The sequence below is a fragment of the Indicator indicator genome, chromosome 1 (assembly GCF_027791375.1).
Source record: "Indicator indicator isolate 239-I01 chromosome 1, UM_Iind_1.1, whole genome shotgun sequence".
NCBI classification, from domain to species: domain Eukaryota; kingdom Metazoa; phylum Chordata; class Aves; order Piciformes; family Indicatoridae; genus Indicator; species Indicator indicator.
In genome coordinates this window covers 121,416,336-121,431,572 of record NC_072010.1, presented here as the reverse complement: position 1 = coordinate 121,431,572, position 15,237 = coordinate 121,416,336, and the positions used below count along the sequence as shown (strand labels likewise).

Here is a 15,237-nt window from a genome sequence, read left to right as displayed (position 1 = left end):
GCCGCTGCTGAGGCCGGCCTGCTGGCTGAATTTCTCCTATCCACCCAGCCCCCATCTCCCCGCTGAGGCCGAGCTCCGAGACTTCCGTAGCCGCTCCGCCCGCAGCCGCCTCCCCGCGACCTTCCGGGCCGCGGGCTCTCCCCAGGCCAGCGCAGAGCCTTGGCAACGATGGCGGTGGGGGCGGGGGGCGGTGGGGGCTGCTGGTGGCGGCGGCGCCTCTGGCCGTTGGTTGATTCGTTGCCACGGCAACGCGCCAACACAAACCCCCACCCGCAGCCCGCGGGCCGCTCTGCCCCACGTGACCTCCGGCGCCGCTGGCAGACAGCCCGCCTGTTACCAGGGCCGCGCGAGCCGCGGCCGGAGATGTGTGGGAGGGGGGTTGTTGTTTCCCATTGGCTGCTGCCGAGGCTCGCTGATTGGCAGGGGGTAGGGGAGCCAGGCGGCTGAGTGGCCCGCCGATTGGCTGGGCCCGGAGGTGAAGCTGTGGGGTGATGCCGGCAGCTCCGCGATGGCTGCCAGGCAGCCCCTCCACAGCCGTGGCTCTCAGACAAAGGGCGCCCGCGGAGGGACGCGCCTGCTTTCCCGGGCTGGCATAGCAAGCAGCGGGGAGCCGCGTTTCCTCGGCTGGATGCTGGGAGGTGGCGAGTGCAGGCGAGCCTTAGCCGAGTGCCGGCGGGCTCTACGTCTGCAGCGCTCTCCCCGGCTAACCACCCTAATTGCCACTGGAGCACACGGAGCGGGGAGGGGGACGGGGGGGCCATCACGCTCGCCGCGCGCTCGGCAGCCAATGAGCGGCCGGGGCGAACGCGGACAGCACGCGGAGCCCGCGTGTCCCCGCCGCCTGCCCTGTCAATCACTGCCCTGCCCAAGCCCGCCGTGGCCGCGCCTCCCTCTCCCCCGCCCGGAGGGTAGCGGCGCGGCTGGCGCAGGCCGCCTCAGGGCTGCTTGCCGTGGCGCTGAGGAGGAGAGTGGGGTTGGGGGCGGTGATGAAACGCTTCTCGGTCATGGCGCCATGCCACTCACTGCCATCCACGTCCCTGGGCGGCGGGGAGGATGTTACGGGCACCCGAGAGGGTTGGTGGATTGTGCAGCCGCCGATACCTTCTCTCAGGGGTGGCGGGACGCGGGGTTACCGCCGCGGGATGGAAATGGGCGAGTGGGAGCTTGGTTCTCCCAGGGAATCAGCCTCGCAGTTTGCACCTCGAAAGCTAAACCCGCGCCAACGGGTTCTACTCGGGGACCATGATGCTGACAAGCTAGCTGTGCCCCCGGCTCAGCCGTTCCCGGCGCTCTCTCCGTTGTGGTGCCCTCCCCCGGTGCGGGGCGAGAGGCGGAGCTGGCTCGGCCACCGCCCGCCGTCTTTATCTGGCGTGCCGGCTTGGGGGGTGGCACTGGGGAACACCTTGTTTTAAGATACGCACTATAAATACGGTGCCGGGAATGGGAATCCAGCCACGGGCAACGGCGGGCTGACGGCGTGGCGGTGAGCTGCATCGGATCACGGTGGGTGCCTCCCTTCGGTGCCTCGGCCGGGTCACGCCGGCTTGAGTGCCACTTGCATTTGAATTTATCTTTCCCTTGGCCGACCCCAGCCCCACGCCGGATGGGAGTCCCGGGATGCAATTTACCTTTCCCTTGACTGTCTCCAGCCCCACGCCGGGTGGGGTTCCTGGATGCATTTTAATTTGTCTCTCCAGGGTGGGGGTCCCGGGAGGAGTTAGGGGATGGGGCGGGAGGGAGTACGCGTTTTGCCTTTTTTTTTTTTTTTCCTGTCACGGAGGAGAGCGGCGGCAGCAAGTGCAAGCAGCTGCACCGCTCTCCCTGGGGTGCCTTCCTGGGGCAGTGGCGGGAGGCACACGGACGGGAATGGGGACGTAACGGCAAGGCAAAGGGATGGGGAGGGGAAGCCTAAAAAAAGGAGATGGGGCCGAGGATAAAGGCGGCGGGAGGGGAAGGCGGGCTGCAGAGAGGGAGGGAAGGAGGAGACAGCAGCCTCTAACCCTGGCGCCTGCCGCCATCACCTCCCAGCAGGACCCTGCTTTCGAGCAGCTGCCGAGCCCAGCGCAGCCCGCGGCGGAGGGCGGTCGGTGCCACTAGCAAGGAGGAGGTCCCCGCCGGCGGAGCCCCGCGGACCGAGCAGCTCGGGTTGAGCTCGCCCGCCCTCCCGGCATGATGCAGATCTGCGATTCGTACAGCCAGAAGTACTCCCTCTTCAACGCCATGAACCGCTTCATCGGCGCTGTGAACAACATGGACCAGACGGTGATGGTGCCCAGCCTGCTGCGGGACGTGCCGCTGCTGCTGGAGGAGCTGGACGCGGCGGGCGCCGTCTGCCAGCAGCGAGAAGCCGCCCTGCCGCCCGACGACCCCGGCGCCTACTTTTCCCGCAGGGACATGTACAGCCACTACATGCTGCTCAAGTCCATCCGCAACGACATCGAGTGGGGCGTGGTGCAGCCGCCGGCGGGCGAGGAGGCGGCCCGCAAGAAGGACAAGCTGGGCGGCGGGCCCGCCGAGGAGGACGAGGGGGAGGAGGACCTGGAGAAGCAGTTCCATTATCACCTCAGCGGACTCCACTCTGTTCTCTCTAAGCTGACCCGCAAGGCTAACGTTCTCACCAACAGATACAAGCAGGAGATCGGCTTCAGCAGCTGGGGGCAGTGAGCTCCAGGGCGGGGGGAGCGAGGGAAGGGGGAGTCCGTCCCAGCGGGAGTGGCGCGTCCCCACCCGACGCTGCTGCGGCGGCGGCGCAGGGCTGTGCCCAGGGCTGGGGTTTTCCTACGCCTTCCAGGACAGCAGCCAGTTTTCTACCAACGCACAAGCGAGAGAGATGTAAATTAATCAATACTAGTTTATTAATTATCTTTCCCCCTTCCTGTTTTTTTTACCTTACGGTTTGGGGCGAGCGGTTGCTGTGCTTCCTCGGGCGGGGAGGCTGAGCCCGGGCGCGTACGAGGTGGTGGCGTAGTTGGCAGATAGGAGGCTCAACGCAAGCCAATGAACATAACAAAACTGGCATAAAAACGCTTCTCTTACCCCGGGAGGAAACGCAGTGTGCTAACGAGCATCCCTCTCTTGCGGGATGAATGGCAGGTCCCATGGTTGTACATGTGCTGGAGTTTATTTGAAACTTTTTTTACTCAGATGTAGAATATATTCTAAAATAAATGCAAATGTATTGACTAAAAGTGATTTAAAGTTTTTGGTATGATTTATGTTCTTTTAATTAAATGATATTTTTAACATCTGGAATTCTGAATTCTGTTGTTCTTTGAGGTTATTTCCAGAGCTGCCTTACCAGGTGCAGAAATTATGTGCAGAACAGGGGGGGTTGTATTTTTTTTTCTCAAAAGGGAGCAATTAGTTAGTGATCATAACTGGGCAGATCTAAAATGGATTAAGGACACATTAACTGTGCCATACATGGCCTGAGATTTGGTTTGTCCAACTGGGCAGTCCAGTTGCTCTGTGAGTGTTGGCGTGAAGGTCAATGCCCTGTTAACAAAACCCAAGAGAATCGAGTCATGGGTACTTCGCAGGCACCAATTCATGGAGGTTGGAGCAAAGCCTAGGAATGACTTGCTTTTTTCAGGAAGTATCTTAATGCACTGTGAAGAGGTCTTTTCTCTCCCCACAGATAGGTCTGGGATACTTGCCTCTGACATCTCGCATTACTTTCTTTCCTCTCTAATCCTTCTTGGATACTAGAAATTAATTTGGTTTATGTTACCCAATTGGTATTGATTTCTTTGCATTACTTATTCACTGAAGTAATGTGCCTCAGAATTGGGTGTCTATTGTATTCTGATCTTAACTTCTAGTATTAAAGTGTGCCTAGTGATTACAGTACAGTACAGCATAGGACAGAGGATAAGCCTTTAATAAATACATAGGTCCTTCCATAGCATACAAAGTTTCCTTCTCAGCACTGAAATGCCAAGCTGTAAACATACTGAAATTTCATTTTATTATTATTGTAATCAAAATTTTGGCTTGTTTGATACTTGTGTTTAGTTTCCTTTAAAAACAGAACAATTGTTTTCTCAGCTTTAAGGATATTTTTGCTTAAATTCATATATTCCCTAGAAATTTGTCTTTTAGCCTGACTGTTAGAGCATGGTACTAGTTGGCAAATGTTTGCATAGTTGAAACAATCAGCCCGCATGTATGTTTAAAAACACATCTTTTAGAAGATTTTCCCATCTAGGGTAAAAAACTTTTGTAAGGCTGGGTGATTTTTAGCTTGGCAATGCTTGTTCTTTTTGTAATGTTTTTAACTCCTCTTCTCCTCCCACTTTGGGAGAATGCCAGGAAAAAAGTCAGGAACAAGGAGAGGGATTACCCTGGTTTCCTAACATGTCAGCTTGCCTGTCTTGCCATAGCCTAACTAATGGAATGCAAAAGATGTGGTGCCTGACACTGGATGGTGAAGTTTTGTTCTCCTGCAGGCGAGGGTGAGAGAACCTGTTCTGCTGCGTGCTTCCCTTCTGCCTTGTGCTCAGCTGGCTGAAAACCACATTGTAACCTCTGCTTGGGGAGCACTGGTAAAACCTCAAGACAAAAGCAGGTAACACAGCTTCAGCAGTACTCCTTTTGAACTCCAGGTGACTTCTGGTATGGATTTGGGCAATACTGTTCGGACTGTTGCACAAGAGACAGCCTGGTGCTGATTTAAACCACGAGTAACTACAAAAGTAGTATTACATTAGTGCAATATCACTGTGAATCACATGCATTTATTCTTCATCCTAAAGAAGGATGAGAAAAGTGTTCAGTGACAGAGCAGAGCAGCTAAGAAAGAACTAGTTTGGCAGCAAAGGTGGCATTTCCTTACCAAATAAAGCTTTGGGTAACAGAGGAGGTAGGATGATACTGTGACTCAAGGGTTTGCTTTGCCTGAGTGACTAAGCCACAGCCGCTGAAGTGCACATGGCTCCCATGTGGGGACCTGGCCACATGGCTGTCAGCCACACAGTAATCCCAGTGCAGCCATATGGTAATCTCAGTGCAGCCACAGCAAAAACTGCAGAGACTCAATCCAGCAGGAGGGACATGGCCACCTCCCACCTGGGAGCTGCTTTAGAATTCCCCTTTCACAAGGTCATGGGAGGGGATCTCATGATGTGGGGGGGAGGGGAAAGAACCCCACCAGATAAAAGCAAAGATGTGCTTCTCATGCAATGGACAAGGCATGGGATTTAGCTGTTGGCTGCTCTGGAAAACAACTTGGCCTAAAAAGTGGGGTGGTCAGGCAATTAAGTAAATACTATCCCCTGACATTGCAGTAAGCAAAAATGAGATTGCAGTCTTAAGACTCTAATTTTGTATGTTAGATGTTGAACTGGTAAAGATTTCCATGAGTGGCACTATGCAATACAATTAGGATTATCATTAGGGGTTATGCTGGTTTGTTTTTGTTTTTTTTTTTTTTTGAAGGACAGGATCATTTTGTGTGCTCCTGATTAGATACAAAGTCCAGCCAGCTTTTAGTCTGCTGGGGTAAAGTGATTGTTGTGATAGGACAATGACAAAGATTGGCCTAATATAAACATATCTTTATGATGTCAAACACTTTGATAAGTGGCTTTATCCTCAAGCCAGACATGAAGAAAAAGACAACTTGCCAAAGTACCATAACTGTGCACGAACCAGGGGAATGCACACGAGCCCTTTGAGCAGCACTTGTCACCTTTAGCTCACTTAAATGAAACAGACTGAATATACAGCAAGGCAGACATTAGAAGAGTAATTTATAACGAGATTCAGAACAATTTGCACTTACAAATTGATTACAGCAGAAGGTATGTTACAGCCAAGGAGCCTCAAAGACATTGTGCATGGGGATGCATCTGTTAATACATGCAAATGCCCAGTACATGCCATTAAAGTTTATGAGTCAGCTCTTATTTTTATTTGGACAAAAGAACAGTAGGGCAAATAGGAAGAAAGTTAAGCTTTTGTCTCGAGGTGTGTGTGTGTGTGTATATATATACATATATATGTTAGAAAATAAGAGCATTGGGAATGGGCAAGAGCTCCATGGGAAGAATGGCCTTTCAGAGGCTGCTTTGATGACTCACTACTGTCCTGAGTGGATGGCAGATCTGTCCTGGATTATGGGTGCATTGCAGAAATCATATCTGCCTTCAGCACCGTAAAGTTTTCTCCATTCTTCTCTAGAAGTGGGCTGGCAAATCCCTCTCTGTCCAGGAACAGATTAGAAGTCTGAAATCAGTATCTTGACACCCCCTTGGGCTACTCTGACTTGCTGGAATGGATGCTGGATGGGCTGTATTTCTCCTCTGCTTCCTCCCTTCTGCACAATACCCTTCTGCTGCTGCTGCCAAGGGCAGACTCTGGTCAGTGTTTGGTGGAAGGGAGCAGGTGAGGCTGAGTCAGGCTAGGCTGTCATCTTCCTACTTTCCCTCTGAAAGCTTTTTCTTTCAGAAGGCTTTAAATAGATCAAGGTATCTGCCTTTTGTGGTTTGTGTCTTGTCCCCTTCATCTTCCATGAGGCTCTTGCACCAAGACATGAGTCATCAGCAGCTCAGCCTCACTGAAAGATGCACTGCTGTTAGTGGCCAGATGGAAGATTATATTAGCTTATTATTATTATAGAGTTAAGCTTTGCACCCTATTCTATCAGGAAAAGCAAGAAAACAAAAGGATAGGTAGCTTCTCCTCTTTGTGCCTACGGGTTTGGTACATAGCTTATCCCTTTGTGGAAAAGCCTGCAGTAATTTTCTTACAGACTTTCTTCCCTGAAACACTGCGTATGAGAGGGGATTGTCCAGAAGTACTGCTTTATGTTATTTATATCTTTAAACATTCTGTCTTTTTATTACACATACCTAGCTAACAATGTGCTAGGTACTATATTCCAAACAGAGAGTCTTAAAGATCTTAGGTGACAATGCATAGAGAAAAAAAAAAAGAAGAGCCTGATGGGCTATAATGTGCCATAAAACCTGAGGGGAGTGCAAGGCAGGGTGAGCACTGCAAAAGCAGTTCCAGCTTTGGATATGTTTTTTTCTATTGTTTGTTACTGTCACCTCTAAAAAAGCAGAAATACCTGAATGCTTTAGCTCTAATGTTGCAAAAGCATTTTCCTTCCAGACCACAACTTGCATGACATGTTTGGGTCAACATTAGTTTTAAGGAATCAAGTTATGATCTCCATTCCAAAAGGAAATTTACAAACAGTGCGGTAATTGTCTTTTTGTTGGTAGCCAACTGCTGGCATCAGCACCCTTTATAGAAAGTAATATTTCTTCCCTGTTCAAACACACTGCTTGACCCAGAATGACTGATTGAGGGAAACACCCTCTAGGTTTTGTTCCTTTGAATTCTATTCTGAAAGAGGAAATGCTTAGAGAGCTTAGAGGGGAAAACAGGTGCCTCTCTATTACATCATGAAACAGTAAATGATCTTTCCTTGTGCTGTTTGTGGTGTTTGCCACATGATCAATTAATCATTATATCTTTTCATCATGTTTACATATGTCTGATTCTAATACAATTTTTCCTTTTTGCCCTGGCCTGTTTTGCCTTAGCAGCTTTGGGTTGCAAAGAACAGGAGTGATGTCCCACAGGCACAGATGTGCCACTTCTGACTAGCTGAGCTTTAAAGGGCATCTCCCTTTTCATCTGCATTTGAACTGAGAAGACAAGCAGAGTACCTGAAGCCATGATCCAGAGTATACCTCAGCAGCATGGCAACACCCATGCTGTGGGATTGTTGGTTGGTCATTGACGTATGTGCTGGAGCAGGAAGAGGGATGCAAGGTGAAACTTTCATTCAGGCATTTCCTTCAGGTCATGCTCTGGTGGTGTGGGGGGAGAAAGGCAGTAGGAAGGTTTCTCACTCCATAACCAAGATGTTTTTTCCCTGGGAGCAAAGAAGGGGAAATGATGGAGCATCCTTTCACCCTTCCTGAACAGCATGGATTCATGCCCATACACAAAGGCTTTTCACCACACTCAGAAGAGATTTATTTGAGGGCCAAGCTGACAGCTTTTGTGGTTTATCAAAGCACCTGGGAGGTGACAGGTTAAAGACCTGTTGAGTCAGAACTTGTCTGCCAACAAGCAGATGTTGCATGCATGGAGGCTGTTTCAATGCAAAGATTAGATATGTTTGATAGACTACACCCTTCCCACTTTTTTTTTTATGAGTCTGTAGGAAGCCTGACCAGTCAGCTGGTTTCACTTAGACCACACTCTGAGGAGCCTTTACTGGAATCTGAGAGTGCATTTTTTTGTATGCAGAGAAATACTTTTTGTTCCCAAGTATTTCAGTGTAACATTCTGAGCCCTCGTCTCTTTTCCAGGGAAACAGTCTAAATGCAGATCCAAGGAGACACAAGGTCTCAGGCATTCCTCAGCTAGTTTTAAGCTCAGGGAGAGTAGGTTTAGACTGGATCTTAGGAAGAAGTTCTTCAGTAAGAGGGTGGTGGGATACAGAAATAGGCTGCCCAGGGAGGTTGTGGATGCCTCCTCCCTGGGGGTGTTCAACGCCAAGTTGGATGAAGCTCTGCGCAGCAGAGTCCAGTTGAGAGGAGAGGTGTCCCTGCTCTAAGGTCCCTTCAACCTAAGCCATTCTATGAAAAGCATTTTTTTTTTCAAGTATTAATATTTGTGATTCTGAGATATTGTATTTCATCTTGCATTTGGAATGGCTTCCTCAGAGTTGTCATCACAAAGAGGGGAATGAGCACCCTCCCCTGGATGTCTGGAACTGAAATCTGGTTCTCTTCTGTGGGATAAGAAACCTACAGAACTTCCTGCACTTTGCACTAAGGTAGTTTGCATTTCATCCTTATTATCAGACCATTTGGAAATGGGAATGCATGGCCTTCTCAAGTTGCATTCTCCTTGAGCCTGTTTGTATGCCACTAACTGAGGAATTAAGCAGATAAGCACTAGTTAGAGTATGTTGACGGCTGCAGAGATATTTGGCTTTTTTTCGCAGGGCTAATTGCAAACTTGCCCATTTTGAGCCTGAAGACAGAAGCCAACAAAGCCACCAAGTCAACACAGTTCCCAAGCATGCTAACCACAGAGGAACCTGCCTGTGCAGCCATGAACAGCCCCCACAAAGAAAGTGACACAGCCTTTCTTTGATCCACACATCTATGAAATTAACTTTTTTCTTTCTTTTTGTTTTTGTTTTAATCCAAGTACCCAGTAGTGGTTAATACTCAACTTGGCTCAAACCATCCACTTTGCTTCTTGCTTTCCCACATATGCTATCTATCCTCTTCTCCTCACATGCTCTTTCTCCATTCCCTGAAGGCTATTGCTCCTATGAACTTGTCCCTCTGCCCTACCCAATTCCCTTTCCCTTCTCTCTGAGATGTTTCCTCCCTGAAATTCATAATCAACCAAGCTCATTTCATCATCCAGGTCTCAGGTTGCCCAGGGAGGTGGTGGAAGCCTCATCCCTGGAGGTTTTTCAGGCCAGGCTGGACGTGGCTCTGAGCAACCTGATGTAGTGTGAGGTGTCCCTGCCCATGGCAGGGGGGTTGGAATGGGATGATCCTTGAGGTCCCTTCCAACCCTAACAATTCTGTGATTCTATGATTCTGTTTCCTTGTCTGAATCATGTGATTAAAGATGACTTCTTTTATTAACCTGTGGGGTTTGGGTTTTGTTGTTGTTTTGTTTGTTTGGGGTTGTTTTGGGTTTGGTTTAGTGGGGGGGGGGGGGGGGTTGTTTGATTTGGTTTGGAGGGTTTTGTTGTTTTGGTTTGGTTTTTTTTCATTTGGTTGGTTTGGTTTTTGTTTGGGTTTTGGTTGGTTGGGTTGGGATTTTTGTGGGTTTTTTTGTTGGTTGGTTGTTTTGGAGTTTTTGGGGGTTTTTTTTGGTTGGTTGTTTTTTGTTTGTTGGTTGTTTGTTTTGGTTTTTGTTTGGGCTTTTTTTGTTTGGTTTGGGTTTTTTGTTTGAGTTTTTCAGTTGTTGTTGGTTGGTTTGGGTTTTGTTTGGGTTTTTTGTTTTAGTTTTTTTTTTTTTTAGTTGGTTGGTTGTTTTTTGCTTTTTTGGTTGTTGTTGTTTGGTTTGGGTTTTTTTTGTCGGGTTTTTTTGTTTGGTTTGGGTTTTTTGTTTGAGTTTTTCAGTTGGTGGTGGTTGGTTGGTTTGGGTTTGGTTTGGGTTTTTTCTTTTGCCTTTTTTTTTAGTTGGTTGGTTGTTTTTTGCTTTTTTTGTTGTTGTTTAGGTTGGGGTTTTTTGGTTTGTTTTTTGTGTGTGTGTGTAGGCACTAGTGGCAGCTGATCACCAATCCATACTTCGAGAAATACCCAAATACCAAAATAGCTGTGCTGAAGGCAGAGCCAACAGTTCAGAAAGCCAATTGCTGTTGCTGCTGTGGCTTGTGCTCATGTTTTGATGTGCCCTGATACTAATTGCCATTAGTATTAATTGCAATGTCACACTGACACGGAGAGGAAAATGCACCCTGTAGCGAGCCCGTACAGGGACAAGGAAAAGTAAAGGAGCTAGCAGATCATGGCCTTTGGCTTTCTGATGCTGGCTTCTGTGTTCAAGTCCAGAGACATGCAAAAAAATGCCTCATTTAAAGAAGCTGGGAAGCCTGGTTTTAATGAAACAGTGCATTTCTTTCAGCTTCCACTGGTTGTTGTTAGTGCAATGTTTAGCAAAGACTGAAATTGTTCCTCATCTAGGAGGATGCAGTCAGCTATGTCTCACTTTTAAAGCCAAACTAGGAGCACATGCAATATTTTCAAAGGATTATGTATTCTAAGCCCCAGAGGAGGCTGTTTCTTGCTTGACTTAAAACTATGCAGTACCAAGAGAGCTGGTTCTCTCCTGTGCCCCATTCCCCACCCCTGACTCTGTGAATTCTTCCTTTCCCTTGCACTGCCACCAGTACTCCACACAGCGATGGAGTTACCAGACCAGGGAGCTGATCCAGCTGAAAATTAGCAGAGGAAAAAAGCTTTCAGCTATCCTAATTCCCTCATTCAGCAGAAGGTGTAGCTGCATTAGCTATGGGACCAGTGTGGAGGAAGGGCTGGGAACATGCTACCAGGAGGCAAAGTGGGACTTCCTCCCTTGGCAGACACTTTCACATGGATCAGAATGAGTGGGTTGTGAAAGTGTCATCTGAGTCCCATCCTCCAAAGGGGGTTTGTATGCTGATGAGTTGGAGTATCACTGAAACTGGTGGCCACTGAGGCCAAGATACTGAGCAGGACTGACTTGGGCATGGCAGTGTGCACTGATGTGCCACCTCACCCCTTGCTCCAGAGCCTGCAGTCCCCAAGAAGGCAGCGTGGACTCCCCATGCAGTCCTCCTGTGCAGCTGGGACCAGGACTCAGCAAGGTGAGAAGAGCAGCTTTGTGCACTGAAGAGACAGACCTGGTTACACTTCAGCCCTCTGGCATGTGATTCTGCCATCCCCTTGCAGTGGCCACCACCAAGAGAAGATGCTTCAACATGATCTTTAAGAGCAAGGTACTTGGCTTCTTTAGAGCACAGACAGCAGGGATGCAGCCATCCTGCTCCAGCTGATGGATGGCTTCCCAGTGAGGGGAGGCCAGTGTGAAATGTTGTGTCTCAACTTACTGAAGAGTGCCTAGAAGGTGTTGCAGGAAAGTGATGCCATGTGCACCATGGCAGCAAGTTTACTTGCAAGGGAGGGCTTTGATATTTATGGAGCATGTGGCAGGGAAAGAGGACAGAGTGACAAGCTGGGCTCATCCTGTGTGCAGGCACTGACACGTGTGCCAGGCCTTGATGCAGGGGTGGGAGCTCAGGTCTTGCACTCTCTGAGAGTTCTCTGAGCACAAGGTGTCTCTTGCTCTCTAATTAAAGGATGCCACACAAAATAACACTGTGACCAGAGAGCTGAGAGCCAGAAGAGCAGGTTGCTCCTGAGGGGAGTGGAACCACTCTCCAAGGAACCTCTGGAACTTGAAGCTACTCAGAAGACTGCTGGCCCTCAAAGCTGCTACTGGGTGAAAAAGCAGAGTATTTTGTGGGGAGCCCTTCTCAGCAGACATGGTCAGAGACCACTGACACAGCTAAAACCGTTTTTCTTTAGAGTTGTGATTAGAAGGAGGTCAAATTTCATCAATAAATCTCTCCTTTGGCTCAGTTTGCCTTCTGCAGGAGGTAGGATCTGGCTGTACTATGAGGAACAACCAGACTTCATCTTTGGCTTCCACATCACTGTGCAAGATGAACTTTTCTGTTGCTATTGCTGCAGCCAGTGTGGGTGGAGAGCTGAAGGAGGCATCCTCCCCCAGCAAATTTTGCCCAAGGCTCTCTGCTGGGTAGGGAGCACTGCATGAGATTGGCTTTCCCAGCCAGCCTCCTTCTTATCCCCTCTCTGTGGCACTAGAGTCTTGTCATGCCCCACTCCACCTCTCCTCTTTTTTCCTCCCTAGTCTTAGAGCAGCCATCTGGAATACATAGGAGGATGCAGGCAGGAGCTTGTACTATCAAGAAGGAGGAGAAGGGACTACCTGTTGGATTTTGCATTCATGGGAAGGAGTTGCAGAAAAGAAGCTGCTGCATTGGGAATAAGGAAGTTAATCCACAGTGCTCCTTCAGCTTGATTTAACTACCCTGGGTCCCAAAGTCAGCCTTTCCTTGCAGGTGAACTCCTTTTGAAAGAGATGCCAAGCAGGTCAGCACTTGCAAGAAGAAGCTGCTTTTGTCAGGCTGTAGAGTGCATTTTAGAGACCTGAGAGCTTTGGTGTGGAAGCACAGATAACTATGGTCCTTTGCACTCTTGTGGCTTGGTGTGTGAAGAGAATGGCACAACTAGCTTTGTATTCTGAAATTAAATGGTGGTGTTTGGTTGGGTTTGGGGTTTTGTGGGGGTTTTTTTCCTTTGTTTTGTTTGGTTTAATTTTTGTTTGTTTTATTGTTTGTTTTTGGGGTGGGTTTTTTGCCTTTGCATCCTTTACCAGGTCTCAGACCCAGAGCAGTGCCTATATGGATGCTGTGAATCCTGATGTGCCTGGCATTCCCCAGGAGCTATGCACAGGCCAGCAAGCTGCTCTGGAGGCCTGTATGACCCTGGCCACCCTTCTTGCCTAGCTTTCTTTCATATGAAAAGTGGGAGGCAGGGGAGGATATTGTTCACTAGGCCCTCATCTGATATGGAGTCAGCACACAGGGCAGGGAAGATGCCTTGACGTCTGTAATGCCCTTTTGGTCCCAGAAAATCCTGGGAAAGAGTTCCTATCAGAAACATGGCTAAGTGCCTTGACCCTGTGGGCTGAACCAAGCAGTCACACAGGGTGAGGTTGTTGATGTTGGTGATATTGACAGCAGTGGGAACCTGCCCTCTGCAGCAAGGGCTGGGCTTCAGGGGCTACAGGCTGGCTCCCTCCTCCTCCTCTTTCCCTGACTTGTTAGCCATGGAACACATCTGAGTGCAATGACTTTCTCCATGAAGCCTTGACTCACTAGGGACTGGCTGCCAGGCTCTAAAGCACTTGCTGCTTTTGACTGTGTGTTTTGGACAGAATCCCCTTCCATCTGCATCGATGCAACTATTGTTTGTATACACGATTTTAAGCAGGGCTTTCCCTTCCCTCCTGCTCCTTTTAATACCATGTAGCAGCTAGAAGCAGGGAAGAGAGACTGGCACCATATGACCAACCAGCTGTCTGTGGACTGTCAGAGCATATTGTGGGGAACACAATGTGAGTACCTTTGATGCCTGATCATTCAGTCTCTGTTGGCTAAGCTCTGTGCTGTCTTCTTCCCATCCAGTTCCCCTGAATGTCATGTGCTAGGTCAATACGTGATTTACGTGGCAGTGTGCCGAGTGAAAAAGGCAGTGTGGTCCATCTCCAGATCGTGGCAAGAGCTCCTTCTTAGGAAAGCAGCATGACTCATGCAGTCTGAGCATATACTCCCAAGTCATCCTTTCTGTTGTAAAGCAAAGTCTGAACTTTTTCTTTGGTTCCCTTTTCTGAATTGTTTTTAAAGGAAGGAGAAGAGCAGGCCAACTGCCAACTTTGCCCCAGCCTCAAGGCAGCAAACAATAAGTGGTTGTGAGTGAGTGTAATAAAAATGTGTATTTTTGTATATTTTATGATCAATATCTTGGGCAGTGGTATCTTCAAACACCACAGCAACTTATTTACAGAGTAAGTATTCACAGGTTCAATTATTTGGTTGTGGGTTTTACACTCCACATATAAAGACAGGTAAATGATTTAAGCACAGACCTAACCTTTCCAATACAACAATTCAAATTGGACATTCAGGTGCTGTGATCTGTGGGTTTCCCACAAATGGGATTCCATGGCAGGTTAGCCAAGGACTCACGACTTGCTCCTCTGTCTGGTGTCTTCCCAGATGCTGTGGCTATGATTTGAGCAGTCCTTGGCTGGAAGAGAGCTAAAGAGCTAAGGAGCCTCTCATTGTGCCCAGTTCACAATCTGGAGCTTGCTTTTGGCTCAGAGAGGGCTAAGGGCCTCTCTCTTGTGTGCTCCCTCCCTGGGCTGCAGCCTCTTCTGGGATTCAGTTCCCTTGGAGCTTTTCCCTTTCTGCCTTGGTCCAGGTACAAGGCCTGGGTGAAGTTGTTGGTCTGCTAGAGCAGGTTCTTCAGCTGCTCCTCAGGCAGCACTTGGCTCCTGTCTCTTTGTGGTAAGCAGGCACTCGGCTGCTCCTCAGGCAGCACTTGGCTCTTGCTGCTGTCTGGGTGAGCACAAGGCAAGCTGCCTGACTTCTTGGCTGGTTTAAATACTGTCCTGAGACAATTAATGCCCTTTGGTAACACAGGACCCTGATAACTGGACCTATGGGATGGGGCACATCCAAACAAGGCCAGGGGCACACTCAGTTCCCAGGTGTGTCACAAAGTTAATTACACGTGGTACATGTTTATCTGGACCCCAGGCAGTGTCCAGGTTAGCACATTCAGGGGTGCTCACAGTGCTAATCACACTTGCTAGACATTTGCCTTGGCCATCTGGATCCCAGGAGGTGTCCAGCTTAGCACATTTGCAGGTGCTTAGCCATTGTCTGGGCTGGGGCATGTTTGGGGGTTTGACCCTTCAGGACAGTGAGAATACAAAAGGATGTGGAGCAAAGTTAAGCATAGATGCCGCGGAGAGAGTGAGTTTTGTCTTTGATCTCAGTTTTCTCACAGAGGAAACATGGATGTGTTTTAAAGATCTTTCCCATTGTTTGTGAGTAGCAAAGATATACAAAGATACAGAAGTATCCTTCAGCTTCCACTAGGAAGTCAAAAT

General features: G+C 48.9%; 1 protein-coding gene across 1 annotated transcript; it reads left to right on the top strand.

The window, feature by feature from the left end:
* Nucleotides 1–2,146: 2,146 nt before the first annotated feature.
* On the top strand, nucleotides 2,147–2,664 carry MID1IP1 (MID1 interacting protein 1). Its single transcript, XM_054389718.1, has one exon. The coding sequence runs from the start codon at nucleotides 2,170–2,172 to the stop codon at nucleotides 2,662–2,664; it is 495 nt and encodes a 164-aa protein (XP_054245693.1). The 5' UTR covers nucleotides 2,147–2,169.
* The last annotated feature ends 12,573 nt before the right edge of the window (nucleotides 2,665–15,237 follow it).